Source organism: Passer domesticus, chromosome 8, assembly GCF_036417665.1.
Source record: "Passer domesticus isolate bPasDom1 chromosome 8, bPasDom1.hap1, whole genome shotgun sequence".
NCBI lineage: Eukaryota > Metazoa > Chordata > Aves > Passeriformes > Passeridae > Passer > Passer domesticus.
Genome location: NC_087481.1, coordinates 58072788 through 58092745, shown reverse-complemented (window position 1 = coordinate 58092745; position 19958 = coordinate 58072788). Strand labels below are relative to the sequence as shown.

The following is a 19958-nucleotide window of genomic DNA, read 5'->3' as shown; positions in this document are numbered from 1 at the left end:
CTCCTGAGGGTCCCACTTGTTTGGCTACCACTGCAACTTTAGAGGTGTGGATGGGATATTGGAAATTACAAATTGTTCCCTGGCAGGGTGGGCAGGCCCTGGCACAGGGTGCCCAGAGCAGCTGTCCCTGGATCCCTGGCAGTGCCCAAGGCCAGGCTGGACACTGGGGCTGGAGCACCTGGGACAGGGGAAGGTGTCCCTGCCATGGCAGGGGTGGCACTGGGTGGGATTTGGGGTCCCTTCCCTCCCAAACCCTTCTGTGAGTCCGTGCTTCTGTGAGCTGGGTGGAAAGGCTGAGGGGTGCTGTTGTCACAGGCAGCAGCCCTCACATGTTGGTGTCCCTGGGCTGGGTCACATGGAGAGGTGGCCGTGGGGATGGCAGCAGATGTCCTGGCCCTGCAAACGGGCCTTTGTGTGCTGGAGACAATGGCTGAGAGAACAGTGCCAGGGACTCTGCTGTCAGAGCTGTTCCAGGACAAAGTGCTGCTGAAATAAGCTCTGCAGTCAGGCAGTGAAGGGTTTGATTGATTCAGAGTAAGTTTTTATTCAGGGTCAGCCAGTTATGTTTCTGTATCCTCGCTGTGCGTGGGGCGAGTGTCACTGTCACAACGGGCAGGTTGTGTGCAGCTGCAGCCCGGGCCAGGACTTGGTGCCACAGGTCCCTCTGGGTGTTACTGGACCCCTTGCCCACCAAAGGTAGGTGTGGCAGGATCTGCTGTGCCCAGAGCTCCCTCCCAGGTCCAGCCCTGAGGGGATGGAGAGGGGCTGCAGGTGCTGGCAGCCTTCAGTGTTTCCATCTCTCGTGCTCAGGGCTCCAAGCTCTGGGTCAGCACTGTGGAGGGGGAGCCCCTTTGAGGCACCAGCAGCATCCTTGGGGGGCTGCCTGTCCCTTCTGGGCCTGCTGGTGTAGGGGAGCTGCTCCCGGGGTGCCTGTGGGAGATGCTTCCAGCAGAGCTTCATCCAGCTGTTCTGTGCTCGTGTGCTGAGTGAATCCCTGACACTGAATTATGTCACTGCAGATACTCCTGCAAGGCAGCTTTAGGCTTTGTTCTCTTGGCTGTGCCTAAAATAAATTGATTAGCTGATTTTATCCTTGATATTTGTGAGGATTGTAGAACAAATTATTATGAACTTTTTGATTACTAGTGTTACACAGATGCTAATTACCAGGGAAGGGTTGTATTTTAATTGCCAAGAGCACCATCATAATACAATATAGATACAAAGATGCATTTGAATGCCAGGGGAAGTAGTGCTGTGTCCTGTGCAGCTGTGGCCATGTCCAGAACACTGATCCCTGTTTACAGCTTTCCTGATAGCAGCTGAGAGTTTAAATTTGTTTGTTTTTCGGTTTTTTTTTTTTAATAGATAATTGGCAAGATTCTGCCTGCAGTTCTTGGTACGAGAGCAAAGCAGAGGGAACCTGGGGATGTTGGGTGACAGGGATCTCCCTCCAGCCACTTTCTAAAGGATGAAAACCCTGGGAAAAGTGAATGATGTCTTGGTGTAAAAGCTGAGCTATTCAAGGAGAGCTTGGCTAAAGGAGATGAACTTGTTAGAAGTCAATATTGAGGTTATCCTTTCAGCAGTGCACAGGTGCAATAAAGCCCTTCTCACCTGCTTTACTCTTGGCTCAACAAGCTCAGGAAACCAGTGAACACAATTGTCCAGCCTGTCCTTGTCCTTGTAGTCTGTCTCCAAAGTAAAACTTAGTGTTCAAGATGAAATCAGTTGTCAAAAAAACTTGAGCTGTTTCTACATCATGCTAAGTGCCTTCTCACTGCTTCTGGTCCTTCAGGATGAAAGACTTAGTTCCTCCTGCTCCAGAGGCTGCAAATCTCCCGTGTCCCCAACACCCCGAGGCTGCTGCCGTGCTTCCCCCACAGCAGAGGCTTCTTTCCCCACGCAGTCCCAGAGCCTGCTGCTGCTTCTGGGTGCCATGGGCAATTTAATGTTAATGCTCCTCATTTCAAATTTCAGCCTTTCTGGTAAATGGCAGTTCTGTAGATATTGGGGAAAAACAAGGAGAGATAAATACCCAGCAGAAGCTGGAGGAGAAATCAATATATGTGGGCAAGGTGCAACCACTGCAAAGCATTTTTATAAACTAGAGCAGTGGCCACGGTTCAGAACTGGGTGGGATTAAGGTGTTTGATGTAGGTGTGTAGTGTTGGCTGACTCTAAGCCTTGCCTCTGCTCTGAAAACAAAAAGAGTGAAACCCGGGTTGTACGCTGAAATGCCCCCAGCTCTGAGCTGCAGTCAGGAGTGTCTGTGTGTGGGAGGATTATAGGGCATCGGTCTCGTCTTACAGAGGCAGAAGCCAAAGGAGCAGAAATTCAAGAAGGAAGCCCAGTGCTCCCAGCTCAGCCCCAAAGACAGATCCCTGAGTCAGCTGTGGGTTTGTCACCAGCCGTGACGGTGACGTCCCTCAGGGACCGCGAGTACCTTCGCTTTGGGTGAGCTCTGCACGTGCAGGAGGAAACAAGGTCTTTGTGCAGCCGAGGCAGAGCGATCCCCACTGTTTGCCAGCTGCATGGATCCTGCCCAGAATGGCTTTGTTCGAGCCCAGGAAAACTGCTCTCTGTGGATGGCAAAGCTAAGTCACGACATGCTGTCAAATGATTAGGTGACCTCTCGTCTGAGTGGGCATTTCAGCCTGATGAACTCCTTCAGAGTCAGCAGGGCAGAAAGTTCCTGCATTTCTAAAGGAGAGCAGGCAGAGCCCACTGCAGGCAGCGTGCCAGGCTGGGAAGGGTAGGGATTCAGCTGAGCTGCCAGCTGGGGTGACACACGGGTCTTGTCACTGTGACAGTTCAGGTGACAACACTGTGACAGCACAGGTGTTGTCACTGTGACAGCACAGGTGTTGTCACTATCTCGGCCCGGGGGTGAGGTGGCCCGGGAGGTGTCACCTGCCCCTGTCCCGGCTGGGGTCGTGGGAGGGGCTGCAGCCGTCCCTGCGGGATGGGCAGCTGCACAGCCCCCTGGCAGTGTGGAGTGCCGGGTACCCGGGGCTCAGTGAAAGCTTCTCTGTGCCGTCTTGAGCAATCCGCTCCCAGCTGCTGCCCGCCTTCTGCCTCGCAGGGCTGGCTCCGTTCCACTCGTTTTCCTAATGCTGTATTTAACCACCAAACACTCCCTTTGTGTGGCTGCAGTGTGCAGAATGAGGACACGGTCGTTTCTGCTTCTTGCCTTGCTCCGCATTGTAGACTTGCCTGAAAATGGATTAATTTCAAAAACACACTCTTGACTTGTGACCATACAGATATTTATTCCTTCCCCAGGAACAGATGCATGAACAGAAAAGCACAAAAAGAAAAAGATGCATTTTGTGTCACTGCCATTTTGGAGGACACAAACACATCAATGCATTTCTGTAAGCAGGGGCACCTTAGGAATGGTCACCGCCTGTGGCAGGGCCACCGAATGGCTGAGCCCAGCCAGGCAGCACCAGCACCAGTCCTGGTGTTGGTTTGACCCGAGTCAGACCCTGACCAAGAGCGGTGTGATGTGATCAGTACCTGGTGGTGGCTGTGCTGCAGGCACAGCACCCCTGCCCAGGTGTCCATGGGTTGTGGGGCTCGCTGTGCCCTGCCCAGCTGTCCCTGGGGCTCGCTGTGCAATTCCCAGCTGTTCCTGGGCCGTGGGGCTCACCGTCACAGGGCAGCCCACGCTCACACCACGGGCTCAGCTGCAGGGAGGGCCTCTCCACTGGCATCCACTTTTCCTGCAGAAATCAGAGAACGAACATTCCCAGAGTGCCCGGAACTGGTGCTGCTCTGTGTGGAAGTGATGCTGTTCCATTGCAGAGAACTGTTTATCATAATTACAGAGTACATGAAGTTTTCATCATTTTCTCATTTATTATGCTGGGCTCCCATTTTCACTGTGGAGAAACAAGAGACAAATGACATCAGAATAACATGTAATACTCATTAAGGTACAGCAAGTCACAACCTAAAAATTAAAACGCCTAGAAATTAATGAGCTTCCAGCAATAATGTGGAATAAGCTGACATCAGGAGAGAATGTTGCTCAGTGCCTTGATGGCTGTTACCCAGAGGATTGAATTGTTTTTGGAGCAATTCTACAGCAATGACCATGTTTTAAAGGAAAATTGTTAGGGCTTTGCTGCTCAAAGAATTTATAAAATATGAAGTTATTCTTGCCTGGTTTATTGAACGTGCAACCAATTCAGCCTGCTCCAGGCAGGGGCTGGATCCTGCTGGTGGTGTGCATTGTGGTAGGCCGCTTATTATTATTATTAAGTTTGCATGAAGAAGGTTTTCCCTTATGTTTTGTACCTGGAACAGTCCCTGGCAGCTGGAGTTGAAGGGCTCTGCTCGCCCATGGGCACCGGAGGGGTCCAGACGCAGGGAAACAGCTCAGGTCACTCTGCCCACCAGGCGCCCTTATCGTGAGCTCCGAGGTGTGCAGAGAGTTATGGCAACAGCTGATTATCAGCTCTCACCGCAGCTGTAACCACGGCGGAAAATAATCGCGGTAATTCCTGTGCATCACTAATTAGGGGGTATATCAGGCTAACGATAACCACCCATTATTTTGTCACCTCCTTGCGGCAGCGTGTCCTTGATGCTATTATACCGAGCACCATTAGCACTTGCAAATGGTTATTAGTGGCAGCGTTCAGAGGCGCGGAGTGTGGCGGCTCCCACCTGTCTCGGTTCCCTGCCACCCACAGAAACTCCCGTTCCTCGTTCCACGCGGTGAGAGCGGGACCCGCTCCGTGCCTGCCGAGCTGCCCAGGGAGCGCACCAGCTCATCCTAATTACCGCCACGGCTGGTAATTAACAGAGGGCAGGCACAATTACAGCAGATGTAGGCAAGCCGTTAGTAATTTAAAAAGAGTTACCGTGATCGCTAATTAGCTCTTCGGAAAGCAGTCACCTTGGTAATGAGGGTGTCATAGCGGAGCTGAGGGCGGCGGCAGAGCGGGGCTCCGGGACAGCCCCGGGTATCCCCGCGGGCCAGCTCTTTGCTGTTCTGACCAGTTTGCCCTTTGGTGGCTTTCTGCTGCCGCAGAGGGATTATTTTCCCCTTTGGGGGCCCAGCGATGCGCGGCGGGTCGGAGCCGCCCTGGGCAGCAGCGGTGTGAGCAGCGGGCGGCGAGGCTGGCAGGAGCCCGTGCCTGCCAGTGCCCTCTCCATCCGCGCACTGCGAGCCCACAGGTCTCCCCGGACACAGCTGCTGGAAAAGCCGTCCCTTTGGAAAGCTCCCTTTGGGAGCCGGCCGTCATGCCCTGCAGGCAGCTGCAGTGTCCGATGGGCAGGGGCTGGAGCAGAGCCCGTGCATCCCGGAGCAGGGATGCTGCTGTCCGTAGCTCCGAGTCTCAGGGATCAGGGATGTTTGAGGGGTCGGGTGCTGAGCACAGTGGGTCTCAGCTCCCAGAGCAGCAGCTGAGGACGTGGAACGTGCTCCTGACTGTTTTCTCGTGCCGGCCCAGGTGTGCATCGTGCAGAAGAGGGACACGGAGAAGATGTACGCCATGAAGTACATGAACAAGCAGCAGTGCATCGAGAGGGACGAGGTGCGCAACGTGTTCCGGGAGCTGGAGATCCTGCAGGAGATCGAGCACGTGTTCCTGGTGAATCTCTGGTGAGCAGCTCCCTCCCCAGCCTCCGCTGCTCGCAGAGCCACACACCCAGTAATCCCAGGGGTTCTCATAACTTTTTCAGCAGCAGATCTCTACAAATAGTGGCATTTCAGGTTGCTCAATAATGACTTCATTCTGTGTGCGCTGGCAGAAATATCCTCATTACTGAGCAACATCTACTTTTAAAAAACACTCTTAAAACCAGGTTGAAATCTAACAAATAGCTTGAGTTGGCAATGCCTGGGAAACATATCCTGTCTAGCAGTGGTGGTACCAAAGGCTGCAGTCCATCTCATCTGCCCTGCAACCACATTGACCCCTCAGCCCACCAGCATCCATGCTTTGCACCATGCTCACTGGCCAAATAAAACACGTTCCTTTGGAGCTACGACACATCATTGTCAAATTTGGCAGGAAAAACCAATTGACAGTTTTAGAAAGTAGAGCATTATGTCCTAGTGTCGTTGGTTGGTTTGGGGTGAGCCCTAGGCAGAGGCCTTGGGACCCCCTGCTCCAGTGATCTGTCCTTTCTCAGCCTTCCTGCCCAGTGAAGGGTCCCCTCCTCCCACTCCAGCAGTGCTGGACGTGTGCCAGGCTGATGGGGAGGAGGAGATTTCTAAAAATTGAGGAAGTTTTATACCCAAGTGATGGAAGTGGGTGATGTGTCACATTTGTTTTTGTTGATCCATTGCTCCAGAATAGCCAATTTAGTTAATATTGCTATTTTTCAATTTCTTAGCAATTGCAAACATTTTCCCCAACAAGCAATGAAATTCTGGAGAGAACTTATTCTCGTAGCAAACCCTTTCGGCTCATAGTTTTAGAATAAACCTACATTTAAGATGGGAGCAGAAGTGAGTGATTCATAAGTATTATACAATCCCACATACTCTTTCCTTGGATCTGCAGTCACCAAATATAACAATGAGCGTTGTTTTGGTGTATCCCCACTGCTGTCAGTCTCCTGTGGGACCCACAGCAGATTTAGAGAGGCGGTTTACTCCACAGTAAATATAAATCTCTTTTTCTGGTTTATCTGGTTAAATTAGCAGTTGTGTTTTCCAATTCATCTTCAAGATAGGCTGGGATATTTTAAGTAGGTTTTATGAGATTGTTTGCAGTTGAAAATGTGAAGTTTCTCTGAAGTGTCTGTCTGGTAGAGCATGAGCTCTGTGCTGGTGGGCTGACATGGCACAGCTGCTCAGGGACAGGGGGACATTACCTGGGATACTCATCTCTTTCAGGGAAGCATTGGTTAGTGTAGGAATTGAGTTAAAAAACAAGCAAGCATCTTGAGCTGGACGTGCTTGATTGTGAAAATGCAAGCAGCAAAGCTGCATCTTCAGTTTTGGGCCCAACACTGCAAGGACCTTGAGGGGCTGGAGCATGTCCAGAGCAGGGAATGGAGCTGGGAAGGGGCTGGAGCCCCAGGAGCATCTGAGGGAGCTGGGAAGGGGCTCAGCCTGGAGAAGAGCAGGCTCAGAGGGCCCTTGTGGCTCTGCACAGCTCCTGCCAGGAGGGGACAGCCGGGGGGTCAGGCTGTGCTCCAGGGAACAGGGACAGGAGCAGAGGGAACGGCCCCAGGCTGGGCCAGGGCAGCTCAGGGTGGATATTAGGGAAAATTTTCTATCCAAAAGGGCTGCCCAGCTCTGGCACAGCTGCCCGGGGCAGTGGTGGAGTCCCTGTCCCTGGAGTGATTTAAGAGCCCTGTGGGTGTGGCAGCTGGGGACATGGGCAGTGGTGGCCTGGGCAGTGCTAGGAATGGTTGGACTTGAAGGTCTGAGAGAGCTTTTCCAGCACAAACGATTGCGGGATTCTGTGCCCACGGTGGGGGCCATGTGCAGTTCTCTCTGAAGCTGTGTGACTGGGAGAGGGGAAAAGCCTGGCTGGGTTTGTGAGCCCCGGGAGGCTCAGCTGCTCCCCTGTCCTGCAGGTATTCCTTCCAGGACGAGGAGGACATGTTCATGGTGGTGGACCTGCTCCTGGGAGGTGACCTGCGCTACCACCTGCAGCAGAACGTTCAGTTCACTGAGGAGACAGTCAAGCTCTACATCTGTGAGATGGCGCTGGCCCTCGACTACCTGCGGAGCCAGCACATCATCCACAGGTAACTCCAGGCCCTGCTGGCACCTGCCCTGCTGCCCTTGGGGTGGCTCATGGTGTCCGTGCTGCTCCTGCCCCCACCACTCACAGGGGGTCTGATGCCTCACTGGGGCTGAACATTTCAGGGCAGGAGTTAAAACCATCGAGGACCTCACACAAATATCCCCAGTATTGTTGTTCCTTTTTCCTTGGGAATTTCCTTTCCTTCCTGAACAAGTCTAATCCTTCCAGTTTTTCACCAAGTTGCCCAGGAAAAGCTTATTTCTAGTCCATCATAAAGGGGCTTGCCTCATGTTAGAATATTTTTGTTTTATTTGTTCCTAATTTTTGATAGATAAACAGTTGCAGGATTTTTGTCATTGAGTCTCATCTCTGGTCTGACTTAGACTCCATCTGCTGTAATCTTCCCTCTTTTCCCAGAGATGTAAAACCAGACAACATCCTCCTCGATGAACAAGGTAGGATCACTCTGCTCCTCTTTGTCTGCTCCCTCATTCATTCCAGGGACAGATTCTTTATAGTCCCGGGTACTGGGCATCTTTTTACCCGGGGAAAGTGTGGGAAAAGCTGCTCTGCTTTTACTGGATCATGTCTGGCTGAACATCCTTGTGCTTTTTAATGTGGGGAGGGTCACCCAGCTGTCCTGTCCAGTGTGCTGTGGTCAGCCTGACTTCAGCCCTGGGAATTTGGAGTCATTTGCAGTTCAATGGCTTCAGTGGCTTGGAGCACCCATGCCTAGTGGAAGCTCCATGGCAGGAGCTTGGAATGAATGATCTTTAAGTCCCTTCCAACCCAGGCGTTCTGTGGTTCTATGATAGTGTTTCCCTGGTGTCTTTTTCACTCCTGTAGCTTCTGGCCAGAGCAATCTGGCTAGTGCTGAAGCTGCTGGGGGTTACTGGCTAGCTCCAAGTGTGATTTAAAATAAAATCTCAAAGTATCTACCCTTTAATCACCTGGCCAACCCAAATCCTGGGAAACCTCTGGGATCTCCCATGGCCATGCCATGGGATCTGACCCTGACCTGCCCATGTCTGCTACCCTGTCTGAGGGCAGAAGCTTATGAAACAAATGTGTTCTGATGCTGCATTGCCACTGCACTGCCATTAATTCCTTCTTAAAATGTGTCTTTATTTAAGGTCATGCCCATTTAACAGATTTTAATATTGCAACAATCATTAGGGACGGTGAAAGAGCGACAGCATTGGCTGGGACAAAGCCATACATGGGTAAGGGACAATCACTGCTCTCGTGCCGTGTCACGTTCTGCGTGCTCAGCACCTGCTGCCCCAGCCAGGGCCTCCAGTTCTTTTAGGACACTCCTGCTCGTGTCCAAGTGGTTCAGCAGAGCCTGACTGTTTGAGAAGGGCAGCTCCCAGTGTGAAGGCATCGGGGCTGGCATGTCACCCCAGCCCGTCCTGTCCTGCTCTCTGCACTGCAGCCTGTCCAGTCCCCTCCATCCCTCCCTGCCCTCCTCATCCCACCCAGCCCCCTCCTCCTGCGCTCCCCATCCCTCTCTGGCTCCAGCCTTGCACTTGGTGTCTCCTGGGGCCCCCTGGTTGTGCTGTCCTGTGCTGGGAGGGCTGTCCCTGCAGGTGGCTGACATCCCAGGTCCCAGTGAGGGCAGGCACACATTCCAGGCTGCTGCTCCCCTGCCTCACGCAGCCTCCCCTGGGGCAGCCGTGCAGAAGGACCACCCTAAGCGTTGTGCACTGACTGACATGAGCTGCTGGAGCAGAGACAACAAATAACCTGTTGTGTGTTTTGCCTTTCTGCTCAGCCCCGGAGATTTTCCATTCCTTCCTGAGCGGCGGCACGGGCTATTCCTTCGAGGTGGACTGGTGGTCTCTGGGAATCATGGCCTACGAGCTGCTGCGGGGCTGGGTAGGGCTCCGGCCGTCCCGGCCCTCGGACCGCGTGCTCTGGCCGGCCCGGAGGGACAGGGCATCCTCACCTGTGTGCTCTTGTCCCCAGAGGCCGTACGACATCCACTCCAACAACCCCGTGGAGTCTCTGGTGCAGCTCTTCAGCACCGTCAGCGTCCAGTACTCCTCAGCCTGGTCCAAGGAAATGGTGGCGCTGCTGCGGAAGGTGAATGGCCCTTCTGGGGGGAGCTGGAGCAATTGTTGGATGAATTGGCCTTCTGGGGTGGCTTTGGGTTGGATGGCAGCTTCTGGGCAGGCAGGACTAGCTGGAAAATTATCAGTGTATTAATAAACAAAGAATAATAAGAGTAATAATAATAATACACAACAGACAGGCTGAGAGAGTTTGGGATGTTAGTCCTTGAGAAGAGAAGCTCCAGAGAGACCTTAAAGCCCCTGCCAGGGCCTAAAGGGGCTCCAGGAGAAGCTGGAAAGGGACTGGGAACAATGGATGGAGGGACAGGACACAGGGAATGGCTCCCACTGCCAGAGGGCAGGGATGGATGGGAGATTGGGAATTGTTCCCTGGCAGGGTGGGCAGGCCCTGGCACAGGGTGGCCAGAGCAGCTGTGGCTGCTCCTGGATCCCTGGCAGTGCCCAAGGCCAGGCTGGACACTGGGGCTGGGAGCACCTGGGACAGGGGAAGGTGTCCCTGCCATGGCAGGGGTGGCACTGGTCCCAGTCCAGTCTGGGACTCTATGATTCATTATGTGTGTTGTGTGTTTATTATCCCTGTAATAAGATGCACGATGTTTGATGGGAAGGGAAGTAAAAAGGCTGGTTTTGGTGTGACAGTCAGATTCCCAGCTGGGCTGGAATTGTGCCTTCTAGCATCCCATGGCCAGTGTCACCTGTAAAGGCAGCACCTCTGGCTGGGGTGGCAGCTGAGGTGGAGCTGCACTGCAGCACTGGCTGCTCCCTCTCGCTGGTTCTTTGGGGCTGAAGGGTCTGACGGGGTTGTGAGAGCTGCTGGGGGTTGCAGCTCTGTGGAATGCTCTGTGCTTTCCTCGTGCTGCTGCTGGAGAAAGCTGGGATGGGTTGGGGCAGCTGGTTTAGCTCTGGCTTGCTTGAGAACTCTGAAAAGTAGCTGGTGAGTTTGCTGGTGCCGGCAGCAAATAAGTGCCTCTGATATGAGTTAATGTTGGGTGGGCAATTTGCATAATTAGATTCAGTTTAATGAGGAGCTGCTGGCAGAGGCTGCGAGGCGCATTCGGCGGGTTTGCATTGCCATCTGCTGGGCAGCCGGGCTTCCAGGGAATCCAGCCTCTCAGCAGGCAAGTGCCAGCAGCCCCCTCAGCCGGGAGGGGACCCCCATGTCCCCCCAGAGCGCTGGGGTGCCTGCAGAACATTTTCTCGGGTGTTTTTCGTGCAGTCAGTTATCTGTTCCCCCCAGCAGAAAGGCTGAGCCCTGCAGCTGGCCCGGGCAGGCTGCTGCTGGCTGCCTTGCCTCCTCCTCTGGCAGGAATGCTCTTCTCTGCAGCGCTGTGTCAGCAGTGCTTTTCCCTCCCCAGCTGCTGACAGTGAATCCCGAGCATCGCTTCTCCTGCCTGGCGCACATCCAGGCCTCGGCTCAGCTCTCGGGCGTGGTGTGGAGTGATGTGAGCGAGAAGCGCGTGGAGCCAGCCTTCGTCCCCAACGTGAGTGGGGACCCTGTCCCTCCCGAGCGGGGCTGCTCTCGCGCTGCACTGTGAGAGCAGGGTTTCCTGAGGGGAAGAGGTTTCTGAGTCTGCTGTGCCTGACGTGAGTGTGTCCTGTGTCCCGGCAGAAGGGCCGCCTGCACTGCGACCCCACCTTCGAGCTGGAGGAGATGATTCTGGAGTCGAGGCCCCTGCACAAGAAGAAGAAGAGGCTCGCAAAGAACAAGTCAAGGGATAACAGCAAAGACAGCTCCCAGTCTGTATGTGCTCCCTGGGGTGACATGCAGCTGGGAAAAGGCTGGATCTGGGCGGGTGTTGCAGCTGTTACAGCCATGCTGTGGGAGCCATGGGTTTATTTTGATGAAAACTTTTGCCCGTGGAGACGTTTCAACAACCACATATTCCTCTAATGCAAGTTTGACCAAACTTTCGCAGTAGTGGGTGCTGTGGAAAGCGAGATGAGCAGCAGAGGTCTGGGCAGCCTGGTGTGTTCAGCCTGTGTCCCTGCACAGCCCCGGGCTGGGCACAGGGCAGCAGCTCCCTGTGTGCCTTGGCAGGGACTCCCACACCTGGGCTGTGTGCTGGGCTCCCCCCACGCTGCCTGAGCTTCCTTTGGGCTGACAGCACTCCCAAAATACAGGATACATGGAGAAACGAGTTATGTTTATGTCAGGAGCGGTATGATCTGTGTGTTGTGGAAAACTGCTGCCACGGATGACACCAGCCCCTGGTGAAGGCCACATGGCCACCAGCCCTGCTGCCCCCAGCTGTTGGGCTGAGGTTCAGGGGGCTGGGGGCTCCTGCCCACAGCTGGGAGTGCTGGGGGCTGCAGGCAGCAATGAGATGCAAATGGGGCTGCTTATGCATGTTTTGTTTTTCTTCAATAGGAAAATGACTATCTCCAGGAATGCCTTGAAGCTATCCAGCAGGACTTTGTCATCTTCAACAGAGAGAAGTGAGTGTGTGGGGTGCTTTTTTTAGGGAAAAATACTCCTTTTTCTGACTTCCCTTAGGAATCAGTGCCAGTGCCTGACAGCCAGGAGCACCTTGCTGCCAGCTTAGCCCCAGGTGACTGGTGTCAGCAGAGGAGCTTGGGTCTGCCTATGTATGAAAAATGGCTCTAGCCACAAAGGAGGCAGATCAAGGATTATTAACTGCCATTAAAAAAAATATGCTGTAGAGAGACTTCTGGGATTTAACATGTGTGTGTGACACTGCCTGCATCCCCCTGTGGCACCTCCCCACCCATCCTGCTTTTAGCAGATGCTGGTTTGGGAAATGAAGGCGAGGAAGGTTGGACTCCATGATTGTGGAGATCTTTTACACATAGAATAGATTGATAGGATCATTCAGGTTGGAAGAGTCCCTGGTGGGAATAAGCAGTCAGTGAAAGTGCTGGATTAAAGCCACTGCTTCCCCAGGGTTGGGGCTGTCTGGTCCATCAGCAGAGCGTGAGGCAGGCTCTGTGGAGGAGGGGTTGGCAGGAGCCTGGCTGTGCTGTGGGTGCTCATGGCCAAGGTCTGGGCGGGCTGAAGCCTTGCAGGCTGTTTTGGGGCATTTCAGAGCAGTTCAGTGTGGTTTGCTGATGCGCTGGGCTCTGTTGTGGCCCGTTTGTGAGCTCTGGGAGGACTCCTCGTTCTCCGTGGCTCTGCTGTAGGCACCTCTCAGGCAGGGAGTGGGCACGGAGCCCAGACCCCCCTGCCCACTGCTGGGGTGTGTGCGTGGGGGACAGCTCTGTGACTGCTGTTCTCTGCTCCCACAGGCTAAAGAAGAGCCAAGAGCCGCCGAGCGACTCCGTGTCTGCCTCCGAGACCACGGACGAGGCCGAGGCCGAGCCCCTGCACATGTGCAGCTCCGTGTGCTCCTCGGGCAGCAGCTAGGCCAGGCCAGGCCGCCCCACCTGCCCTCAGGTGTGCTGAGCACCCGAGCCCGCCCGCTGCCGCCGGACAGCACCGCAGCTCCCCTGAGAGCTGGAGCCAGCCAGAGTTCCCACAGGACTGCCCGGGCCGTGGATCACCAGCCCAGCTTCCCTGAGAGCTGGAGCCAGCCAGAGTTCCCACAGGACTGCCCGGGCCGTGCATCACCAGCCCGGCACCATGGCTGCCTGTCGGGGAAGATGCGGCCTATGCAACTTGTCAGGGGAGGAGATCAACTTATTCAGTCTTTCTGTTTTAATGTCAGGTTGCTGACCTACACGTTTTTAATGCAGTGAGAGGACAGGGAATGAAGCCATGTCCTTGGGCCCCATGGGGAGAGACAAGGAGAAGGGAGCAAGGCCAAAGAGGTGATGTGAGCTTGACTCTGGCACTCCCTGTTCACAAATGCTGCTCTGGGGATGGGCAATCCCTGTGCAAACCAGAGCAGCCCTGGGGCTCTCTGGCACCAGCTCCTGGGAGTCTCCAGCTGCTTGGGTCCTGCAGCACAAGGATGTCCCAGGCACCTCCTTGTCCCTGTGTCACCTGTCAGTTCCTTTCCCGAGTCAAGGCAAATAAATGTTTTTTGTGTACTACGTGGATTCATCAGGGGCTGGGTAATGGTTCAATGCATATTTGAGATGCAGAACATTGAAAATATTTCTTCCTTGACGTGGCTGCTGCAGGCAGTGAGGAGCTGTGGGATGGGTTGGAGGGTCTGCCTCCATATGCCCAAGTTCAGAGGACACAGTTTATCACAGGTGAGGTTTTGTTGGAGGCAGAGCAGGTGGCCTTGCAAGGCTGCTTGGTGATGAAAGACAGGAATATCGTATTTCACTCTCAATTTACTTTATTTCCGGTGTAAAGTACAAGTACTGTATATAATTTGCCAATACCTGTCTTAACTTCTTAATAAGACGGGAAATCTTCCCTTGCTCCAGCCGTGGGTGTTGCCTTTCTTGTTTCAGGGGCCTTCACTGTATTAGTTGTTGAAGCTGCTGCAGAGGGTGTTTGGTTGCTCACAGTGGCTGAGCCCTGTGAGCCCTGCAGTGCCACACGACTGCTCCAGGTGCGTGGTGGGACCACAGGCACCATCAAACCACCAGCAGCTGTTTGCTGCCAGACGCTGGCAGGCTGCAGTGCTTGCATCCCTGCTGGGTATTCCTAGTGCAGAAATGGAAGGGAGATGTTTCTAACAGATCAGATTCTGTCAGGACCAGTTTTGCTGCAGTTTCTGCTTCCATGAACAAACCAGAAAGGCAGAATGGTACAAAATGATCTTCCACAGGCAAGGACATGGCACGTGTGTCTCCACAGTTTTATGTGGGAATCAGTGTGTGGCTGCACTTGTGCACAGATGTGTTCTCATGGAAGTCTTTAAAGGTGTGCAGGAGGGGAGCTGAAGCTCTGGGTCCAGTTGCATGGTTATTTTCAGGGCAGAACCAGGAGATGCTGTCAGGCCCAAGGGTTCCTGGTGTCAGCCATGGGTCCTGCACACCCCGTGCCTCGTTAGGAGCTGTGTTAATGGTGGCTCAGGGCTGTGGTCAGTCATTGAGTGAGGGCTGAAATCACTGTGTCCTCCTGCTCCTTCTCCCAGCTACAGGAGCGTGCCTACCCTGGCTCTGATCCCAGGCAGTGCTGGGGGAACCTGCCCTCCCTGCCCCAGTAACTTCCAGTCTCTTTGCTGGGTACCAGGGAGGCCTAGTTACCTTTTCTCACCTGTCAGAGCTCACCTTTGTGTGCTGTGCTGAGCAGCCCCTGCTCTCCACACGGGCAGCCTGGTCCTCTCCCCAGAGCTCTGTGCTCACCCTGTGTCTCCATCCCACATCTCTCAGCTGGAACACCAGCTCTGTCCTGCCACAGCAGATGAGGCTCAACCATGTATTTATTCTGGAGTTATGTATTACAGGTGATTTACTCCAGTGGTGTGGGTAGGGCTTTACAGTGAATTCCACTGCACTATTTAGAAAGTTCCTATAAATAACAGCAAAAATTTGGACTATTGGAATGACGAGGAGCAGTGCTGATTTTTTGACCAAAACATCCCACAGATGAGTGATGAAGATACATCCTATTCAGCCAGAAGCTCTCAGGCCAGGAGAGGTGTTGGCAGTTCCAGGACGTGTGTAATTGATGTTTTCATCGCTTTCCTTAGGACAAGAGACAAGTGGGCCCTGCAGTGGGGGTTGGTGTGTGTGGGGAGGAGCTGGCTTGCTTCTGAAACGGAGATTTCTCAGCCCAAGCCCTCTCTCTGTCAGTCACCTGCGCCCCTTGCAGCACTCCTCTTCTCCAGTGCGTTGTGCAGAACAGCTCAGCAGCACCTGGCAGAAACCAGGAGGGCTGCTGGGGGGTGCCAGGGAATGGCTCCTTGCCAGGGAAAGCACTCTGGGTGGGTCCTGCCACCCCTGGAATCCAGCAGTGCATCTCCAGGGATGTGCTGGGGCACTCTTGAATCTGAATCCCTGAGAACAGCAGCAGACACAGAGCTGTGGGGTCACTGTGCTGAGTGGGAGAGACACCGTGGACACATCATTCAAGTGCTTGGTTTTGGTCTTCAATAACCTCACCAGAGCCCACAGGGGACATTGACATTGACACCTGTTTGCACTCAGTCCCTGGAGAAGAAATGGCATGAAAAGAGCAATTGGAAAAGGGACAAGTGATAGGAAACAGCTCAGTGTTATTGTCAGAACCCCTGTGGAGGGTTTCAGTGCTCTGGGGCCTCCTGCCCCCCTGCCCCACTCTGGGCCCCTCTTGTGTCCCCATTGCTGTGTCCCTGTACCGAGCCAGTGCCAGCTGAGCCCAGCTGGTCCTGTTGGCCCTACACATCTTTGTGGCTCCTGCCAGGGCGTTCCCAAGTCCAGCTCACCCTATCCACAATGCAGTCCTGGGTGCTGGGTCCTCTCTCCTCCCTGTGCCACTCCCGTGGGTGTTCGCTGGCTGCTGGCCCAGGCTGGGCTGGGGATGGGGACAAAGGACGGGTGTGGTGCCCGTGTTGGTGCCCTGCTCTGGCTGAGCCCTGGCTGCTGCTGCTGAGCAAACCTCACAGTGAAGTCGTGACAGAGCCCTGCGCCCATGTCCCAGCTTGGCAGGTGTCACCAACAGCTCTGGGCTGCACCTCCACTACAGCCAGAACACAGGAATTTTCTGTACATAAATATTTAAATACCTGTATTTTTTTGTATGACAGATTTATACAATGTGTGCCATTATCTGCTGTGAAAAGTCTACAGCACCTATAAATTATTCTCCTTTAATCACTTGCCATGAGATTGTTTTCTTATCTCTGTTGTGTTATGAAGTTTTGCAAAGTTGCATATTTTTAAGTGTTTGCATTGAATTCCACAGCCTTCACTGGGAATTTTGTGCATAAGACAAATGGCAGGTCAGGTCCTGATGTTTCTTCTGTTGCCAATTCTCTATTACTCCAGAGCTTGCCAAAAAGAATCTAAGAGTAATAAAATAATAGCAAAAATATTAGTAATATGGACTTGACCCTGGACTGAAGTCCTGCTGCCTTGGGAGGATATTTTTAAAAATTATTTCAGTGCAGATATATGTAAATATATCTTTGTATTTTATGTTAATACATTCCCGTAATTTTCTTGCATGACAATTTTACCACATCACAGAATATTTAAGTTATGACAAAGCTGTGTTTTTGCAGATACCGTCGGAAGCCATTGCACATGTGGAGTAATAAAAGTGTATTTTTAACATTGCCAAGGATTTGGTGTCATTTCCAGGACACTGATGCATGAAAGCACGGAAGTGTCTGAACGCTGGAGTTCTGGGACGCAGCTGGAATGGCTGGTGGGACACTGCCAGCTAGCACGGAGCTGGGTGGGACAGGAGCTGTGGGACTGCACCTCAGACACCGGTGCTGGCAGGGGAGCAGCCAGGCGTTCCCCCGTGCCCCTCTCGGTGCCAGCAGGGCTTGTGCTCCGGGGCAGGCTGTGCTGCTCACCTGGGGCTGCGGGCACTGTCCGTGCTGGGTGGGGATCTCGGGGAGGACGAGAGCCAGCCTGGCACAGCTGTGCCCACTCTGGCCCTGCTGCCAGCCGTGCTGGGGGCACCAGCGTGGGGCAGAGGGGCAGGGGATGGGCAGGACCCCGACCTTGCTGTGGCACCGAGGGCACGACAGCCACGGCTCACGGGGTTTGGTATTTCCCCACACAGCCCCGGAGTTTGTATGTTAACCTCAATAAAAGCACCCTGGAAGTGTCAGGAGATCTCCGCTTTTCCTCTTTGATCCCCCTCAGTGCGGGAATGACTTATTTTGTCATGCTTGTAACGTGCTGCTCGCTGGCTGCAGTGCAGATGCAGCTCCCAAAGCTGCTGCTCACTTCAAGGGAGCAGTGCAGGCTGAGACAATCCATGTCTGAGCCTGGACTCATCCCTTCTGCACCTTCTGGGTGTCCCTGAGGGACCAAGGGCCCCCACTGAGCTGGGCTGTGCACTGCAGGGGAAAGGTGAGGGTCACAGAGTGAGGGCACACAGCCCTGAAATCCAGGGCAGGGGAAGCTGAGGGACTGAAACACCCACAGCAGCCAGCAGAGCCCAGAAATGCCCACAGCAGCCAGCAGAGCCCAGAAATGCCCACAGCAGCCAGCAGAGCTCAGAAATGCCCACAGCAGCCAGCAGAGCCCAGAAATGCCCACAGCAGCCAGGAGAGCCCAGAAATGCCCACAGCAGCCAGCAGAGCCCAGAAATGCCCACAGCAGCCAGCAGAGCTCAGTGCCTGCCAGCCCTGAGTGTCACCACTGTGCCTAAACCCTAAACCGTGGCAACTGGAATTTGCCAGGGACAAACGACACTCATCAACCAGCTTTGTCTTTCTCACCTGCTGCAATTGATCCTGCTGCTGATCAGGGTGCTGGATGTGAGGGAAATCACAGAACCACAGAATTCCAGAACGGTCTGTCCTGTGAGAAGGGACATTACAGCTTGTTCCACCCTGCCACAGGCAGGGACACCTTGCACTGTCCCAGGGTGCTCCAAGGCCAGGCTGGAGCAAGTGTCCAGCCTGGCTTTACACACGGCAGGGATGCAGGGGCAGCCACAGCAGCTCTGGGCACCCTGGGCCAGGGCCTGACCCTGCCCTGTGGCACTGGGAAGCCATGCAAAATAAAAATAAAGAAAAAAGACACAGTGAGCATGGAAAGCCAGGGATAAGCACAGGGATAGTTCAGTGCCTGCCTGCCAGCTCATTTGCTCCCTGAGGAGCACTGCTGTCCGGGGGGAATTGGGGTCCATCCCTGAGGAGCACTGCTGTCCTGGGGGAATTGGGGGTCCATCCCTGAGGAGCACTGCTGTCCTGGGGTAATTGGGGTCCATCCCTGAGGAGCACTGCTGCCCTGGGGGAACTGGGGGTCCGTCCCCAGCCCAGGCACAGGCTGGGGAGCCGGGGCTCCTCGCTGTGGCCGTGGTGCTGCAGCCAGGGCTGCGCCGTCAGTCAAGGGCACGGCGCGTCTCGGCGGTGTCCCTGACCCAGAGCCTGCAGGAAAGCTGTCCAAAGGAATTAGGGCCAGACACCGCCTGGGTGCCACGGGGTGGCTCCTGCAGCCTCTGGCTCCATCAGCAGGCGGCTGAGGGGCTCAGCCTCTCCCTGCACGGGGCAGCTGTGCCGGCTCCGACAGCTCCCTGACAGAGGGAATAAACACAAACCCTCCCTCCCCAGGGGAACGGCTGGCACAGAGCGGGGAGGCACCGAAACTGGGGGTGTGGGACAGGCAACAGTGACTCTGCTGGGTCCTCACTGGCCATGGGGGCCTGGCACGAACCAGCAGCTGTGCAAAAGGGACATTTGCAGCACAGGGGCCTCAGAACTTCCTATGCCAAGTGTTTACAAGCTCAGGGTGCTGGGGTGTCCCTGTCACCCCACAGGGTGATGTTGGGGTGATGGGGAGGTCACTGCCATCAGACTGTGACTTCTATCTTTCCCATTCCTTATGGATTTCCCACTGCTGTAATTTAAGCTCTATTCAGGATGAAGAGAGATCATAAAATCATAGTTTAGGTTGGAAGGAACCTTACAGCTCATCTCATTCCACCCCCTGCCATGGCAGGGACACCTTCCACTAAATGTTAATTGCTTTGGTGCAATTTCAGGAAAAATCAGAAAATCAACAAATTAAATTTAAATTTAAATTTAAATTAAATATAAAACATCCAAACAAATGCATTCCCATATGCCTAACACAGAAATTACTGCAGCATTAAGCTGTGAAATGTAGGTCATATCAGATAATCAAAAAAAAGCAAAAACCCCCAGCAAAAAATTAAATCCCTCCCTGGTTTACATTTGTGGGTTCATTCCTAATTAATGGATTCATGTATCTGGAGCTGCCATATGTGTGGTTCCAGCCCCCACTCACAAATCAGATCCCTGCTTGAGCCACCACAACCCCTGCTCCCTTTCTCGTGCCTGGCTCAGACAGAGCCGGAGAGCCAAGCCTGGCAGTGCCCGAGGGAAATCAGTGTCTCACGGACATGCCATGACATCTCACCAGCGCTGGAACCAGCGTGGGCCGAGGGGAAGCCAGCCCCCACTCCTGGAGCTGGGCTCATCTGCAAACCACGGGGCAGAGGCTGCACAGCCCCGAGCACGGCCGAGGAGAAGGGAGGGATCTGCCCACACTGCCATCATGACCCCTTAAGGGGGCACAGGAACCTGCAAATCAGGATGGGATGGTGCAAGCCTCACCCAGAAAAACTCAGAGGAAGAAAACAACAAAATGGACTCGGGTGGATCAACCACTTCCACCA

At 54.1% G+C, this 19958-nt stretch overlaps 1 protein-coding gene and 1 long non-coding RNA gene across 4 annotated transcripts in view; one reads left to right on the top strand and one right to left on the bottom strand.

Moving 5' to 3' along the window:
• STK32C (serine/threonine kinase 32C) overlaps positions 1-16916 on the top strand; it is a 69425-nt gene extending 52509 nt beyond the window's left edge. For 2 of the 3 annotated variants that reach the window (XM_064431643.1, XM_064431644.1), the window contains 10 exons: positions 5466-5617; positions 7549-7722; positions 8139-8176; positions 8855-8944; positions 9496-9599; positions 9690-9806; positions 11152-11277; positions 11406-11537; positions 12165-12232; positions 13040-16916. In XM_064431643.1, coding sequence (XP_064287713.1) covers positions 5499-5617; positions 7549-7722; positions 8139-8176; positions 8855-8944; positions 9496-9599; positions 9690-9806; positions 11152-11277; positions 11406-11537; positions 12165-12232; positions 13040-13157 — 1086 coding nt within the window. In that variant the 5' untranslated portion in view covers positions 5466-5498 and the 3' untranslated portion in view covers positions 13158-16916. Of the gene's footprint in view, positions 1-4775; positions 4914-5465; positions 5618-7548; positions 7723-8138; positions 8177-8854; positions 8945-9495; positions 9600-9689; positions 9807-11151; positions 11278-11405; positions 11538-12164; positions 12233-13039 lie in introns of those variants that run through there. The other variant, XM_064431645.1, reaches the window with a different exon arrangement.
• LOC135306979 (uncharacterized) lies at positions 881-4781 on the bottom strand. The gene is made up of 4 exons (XR_010367746.1): positions 4306-4781; positions 3523-3887; positions 1618-3216; positions 881-1063 (listed from the first exon to the last, which is right to left on the bottom strand). It is a non-coding gene; the product is annotated as an uncharacterized LOC135306979 (long non-coding RNA).
• Positions 16917-19958: the final 3042 nt, after the last annotated feature.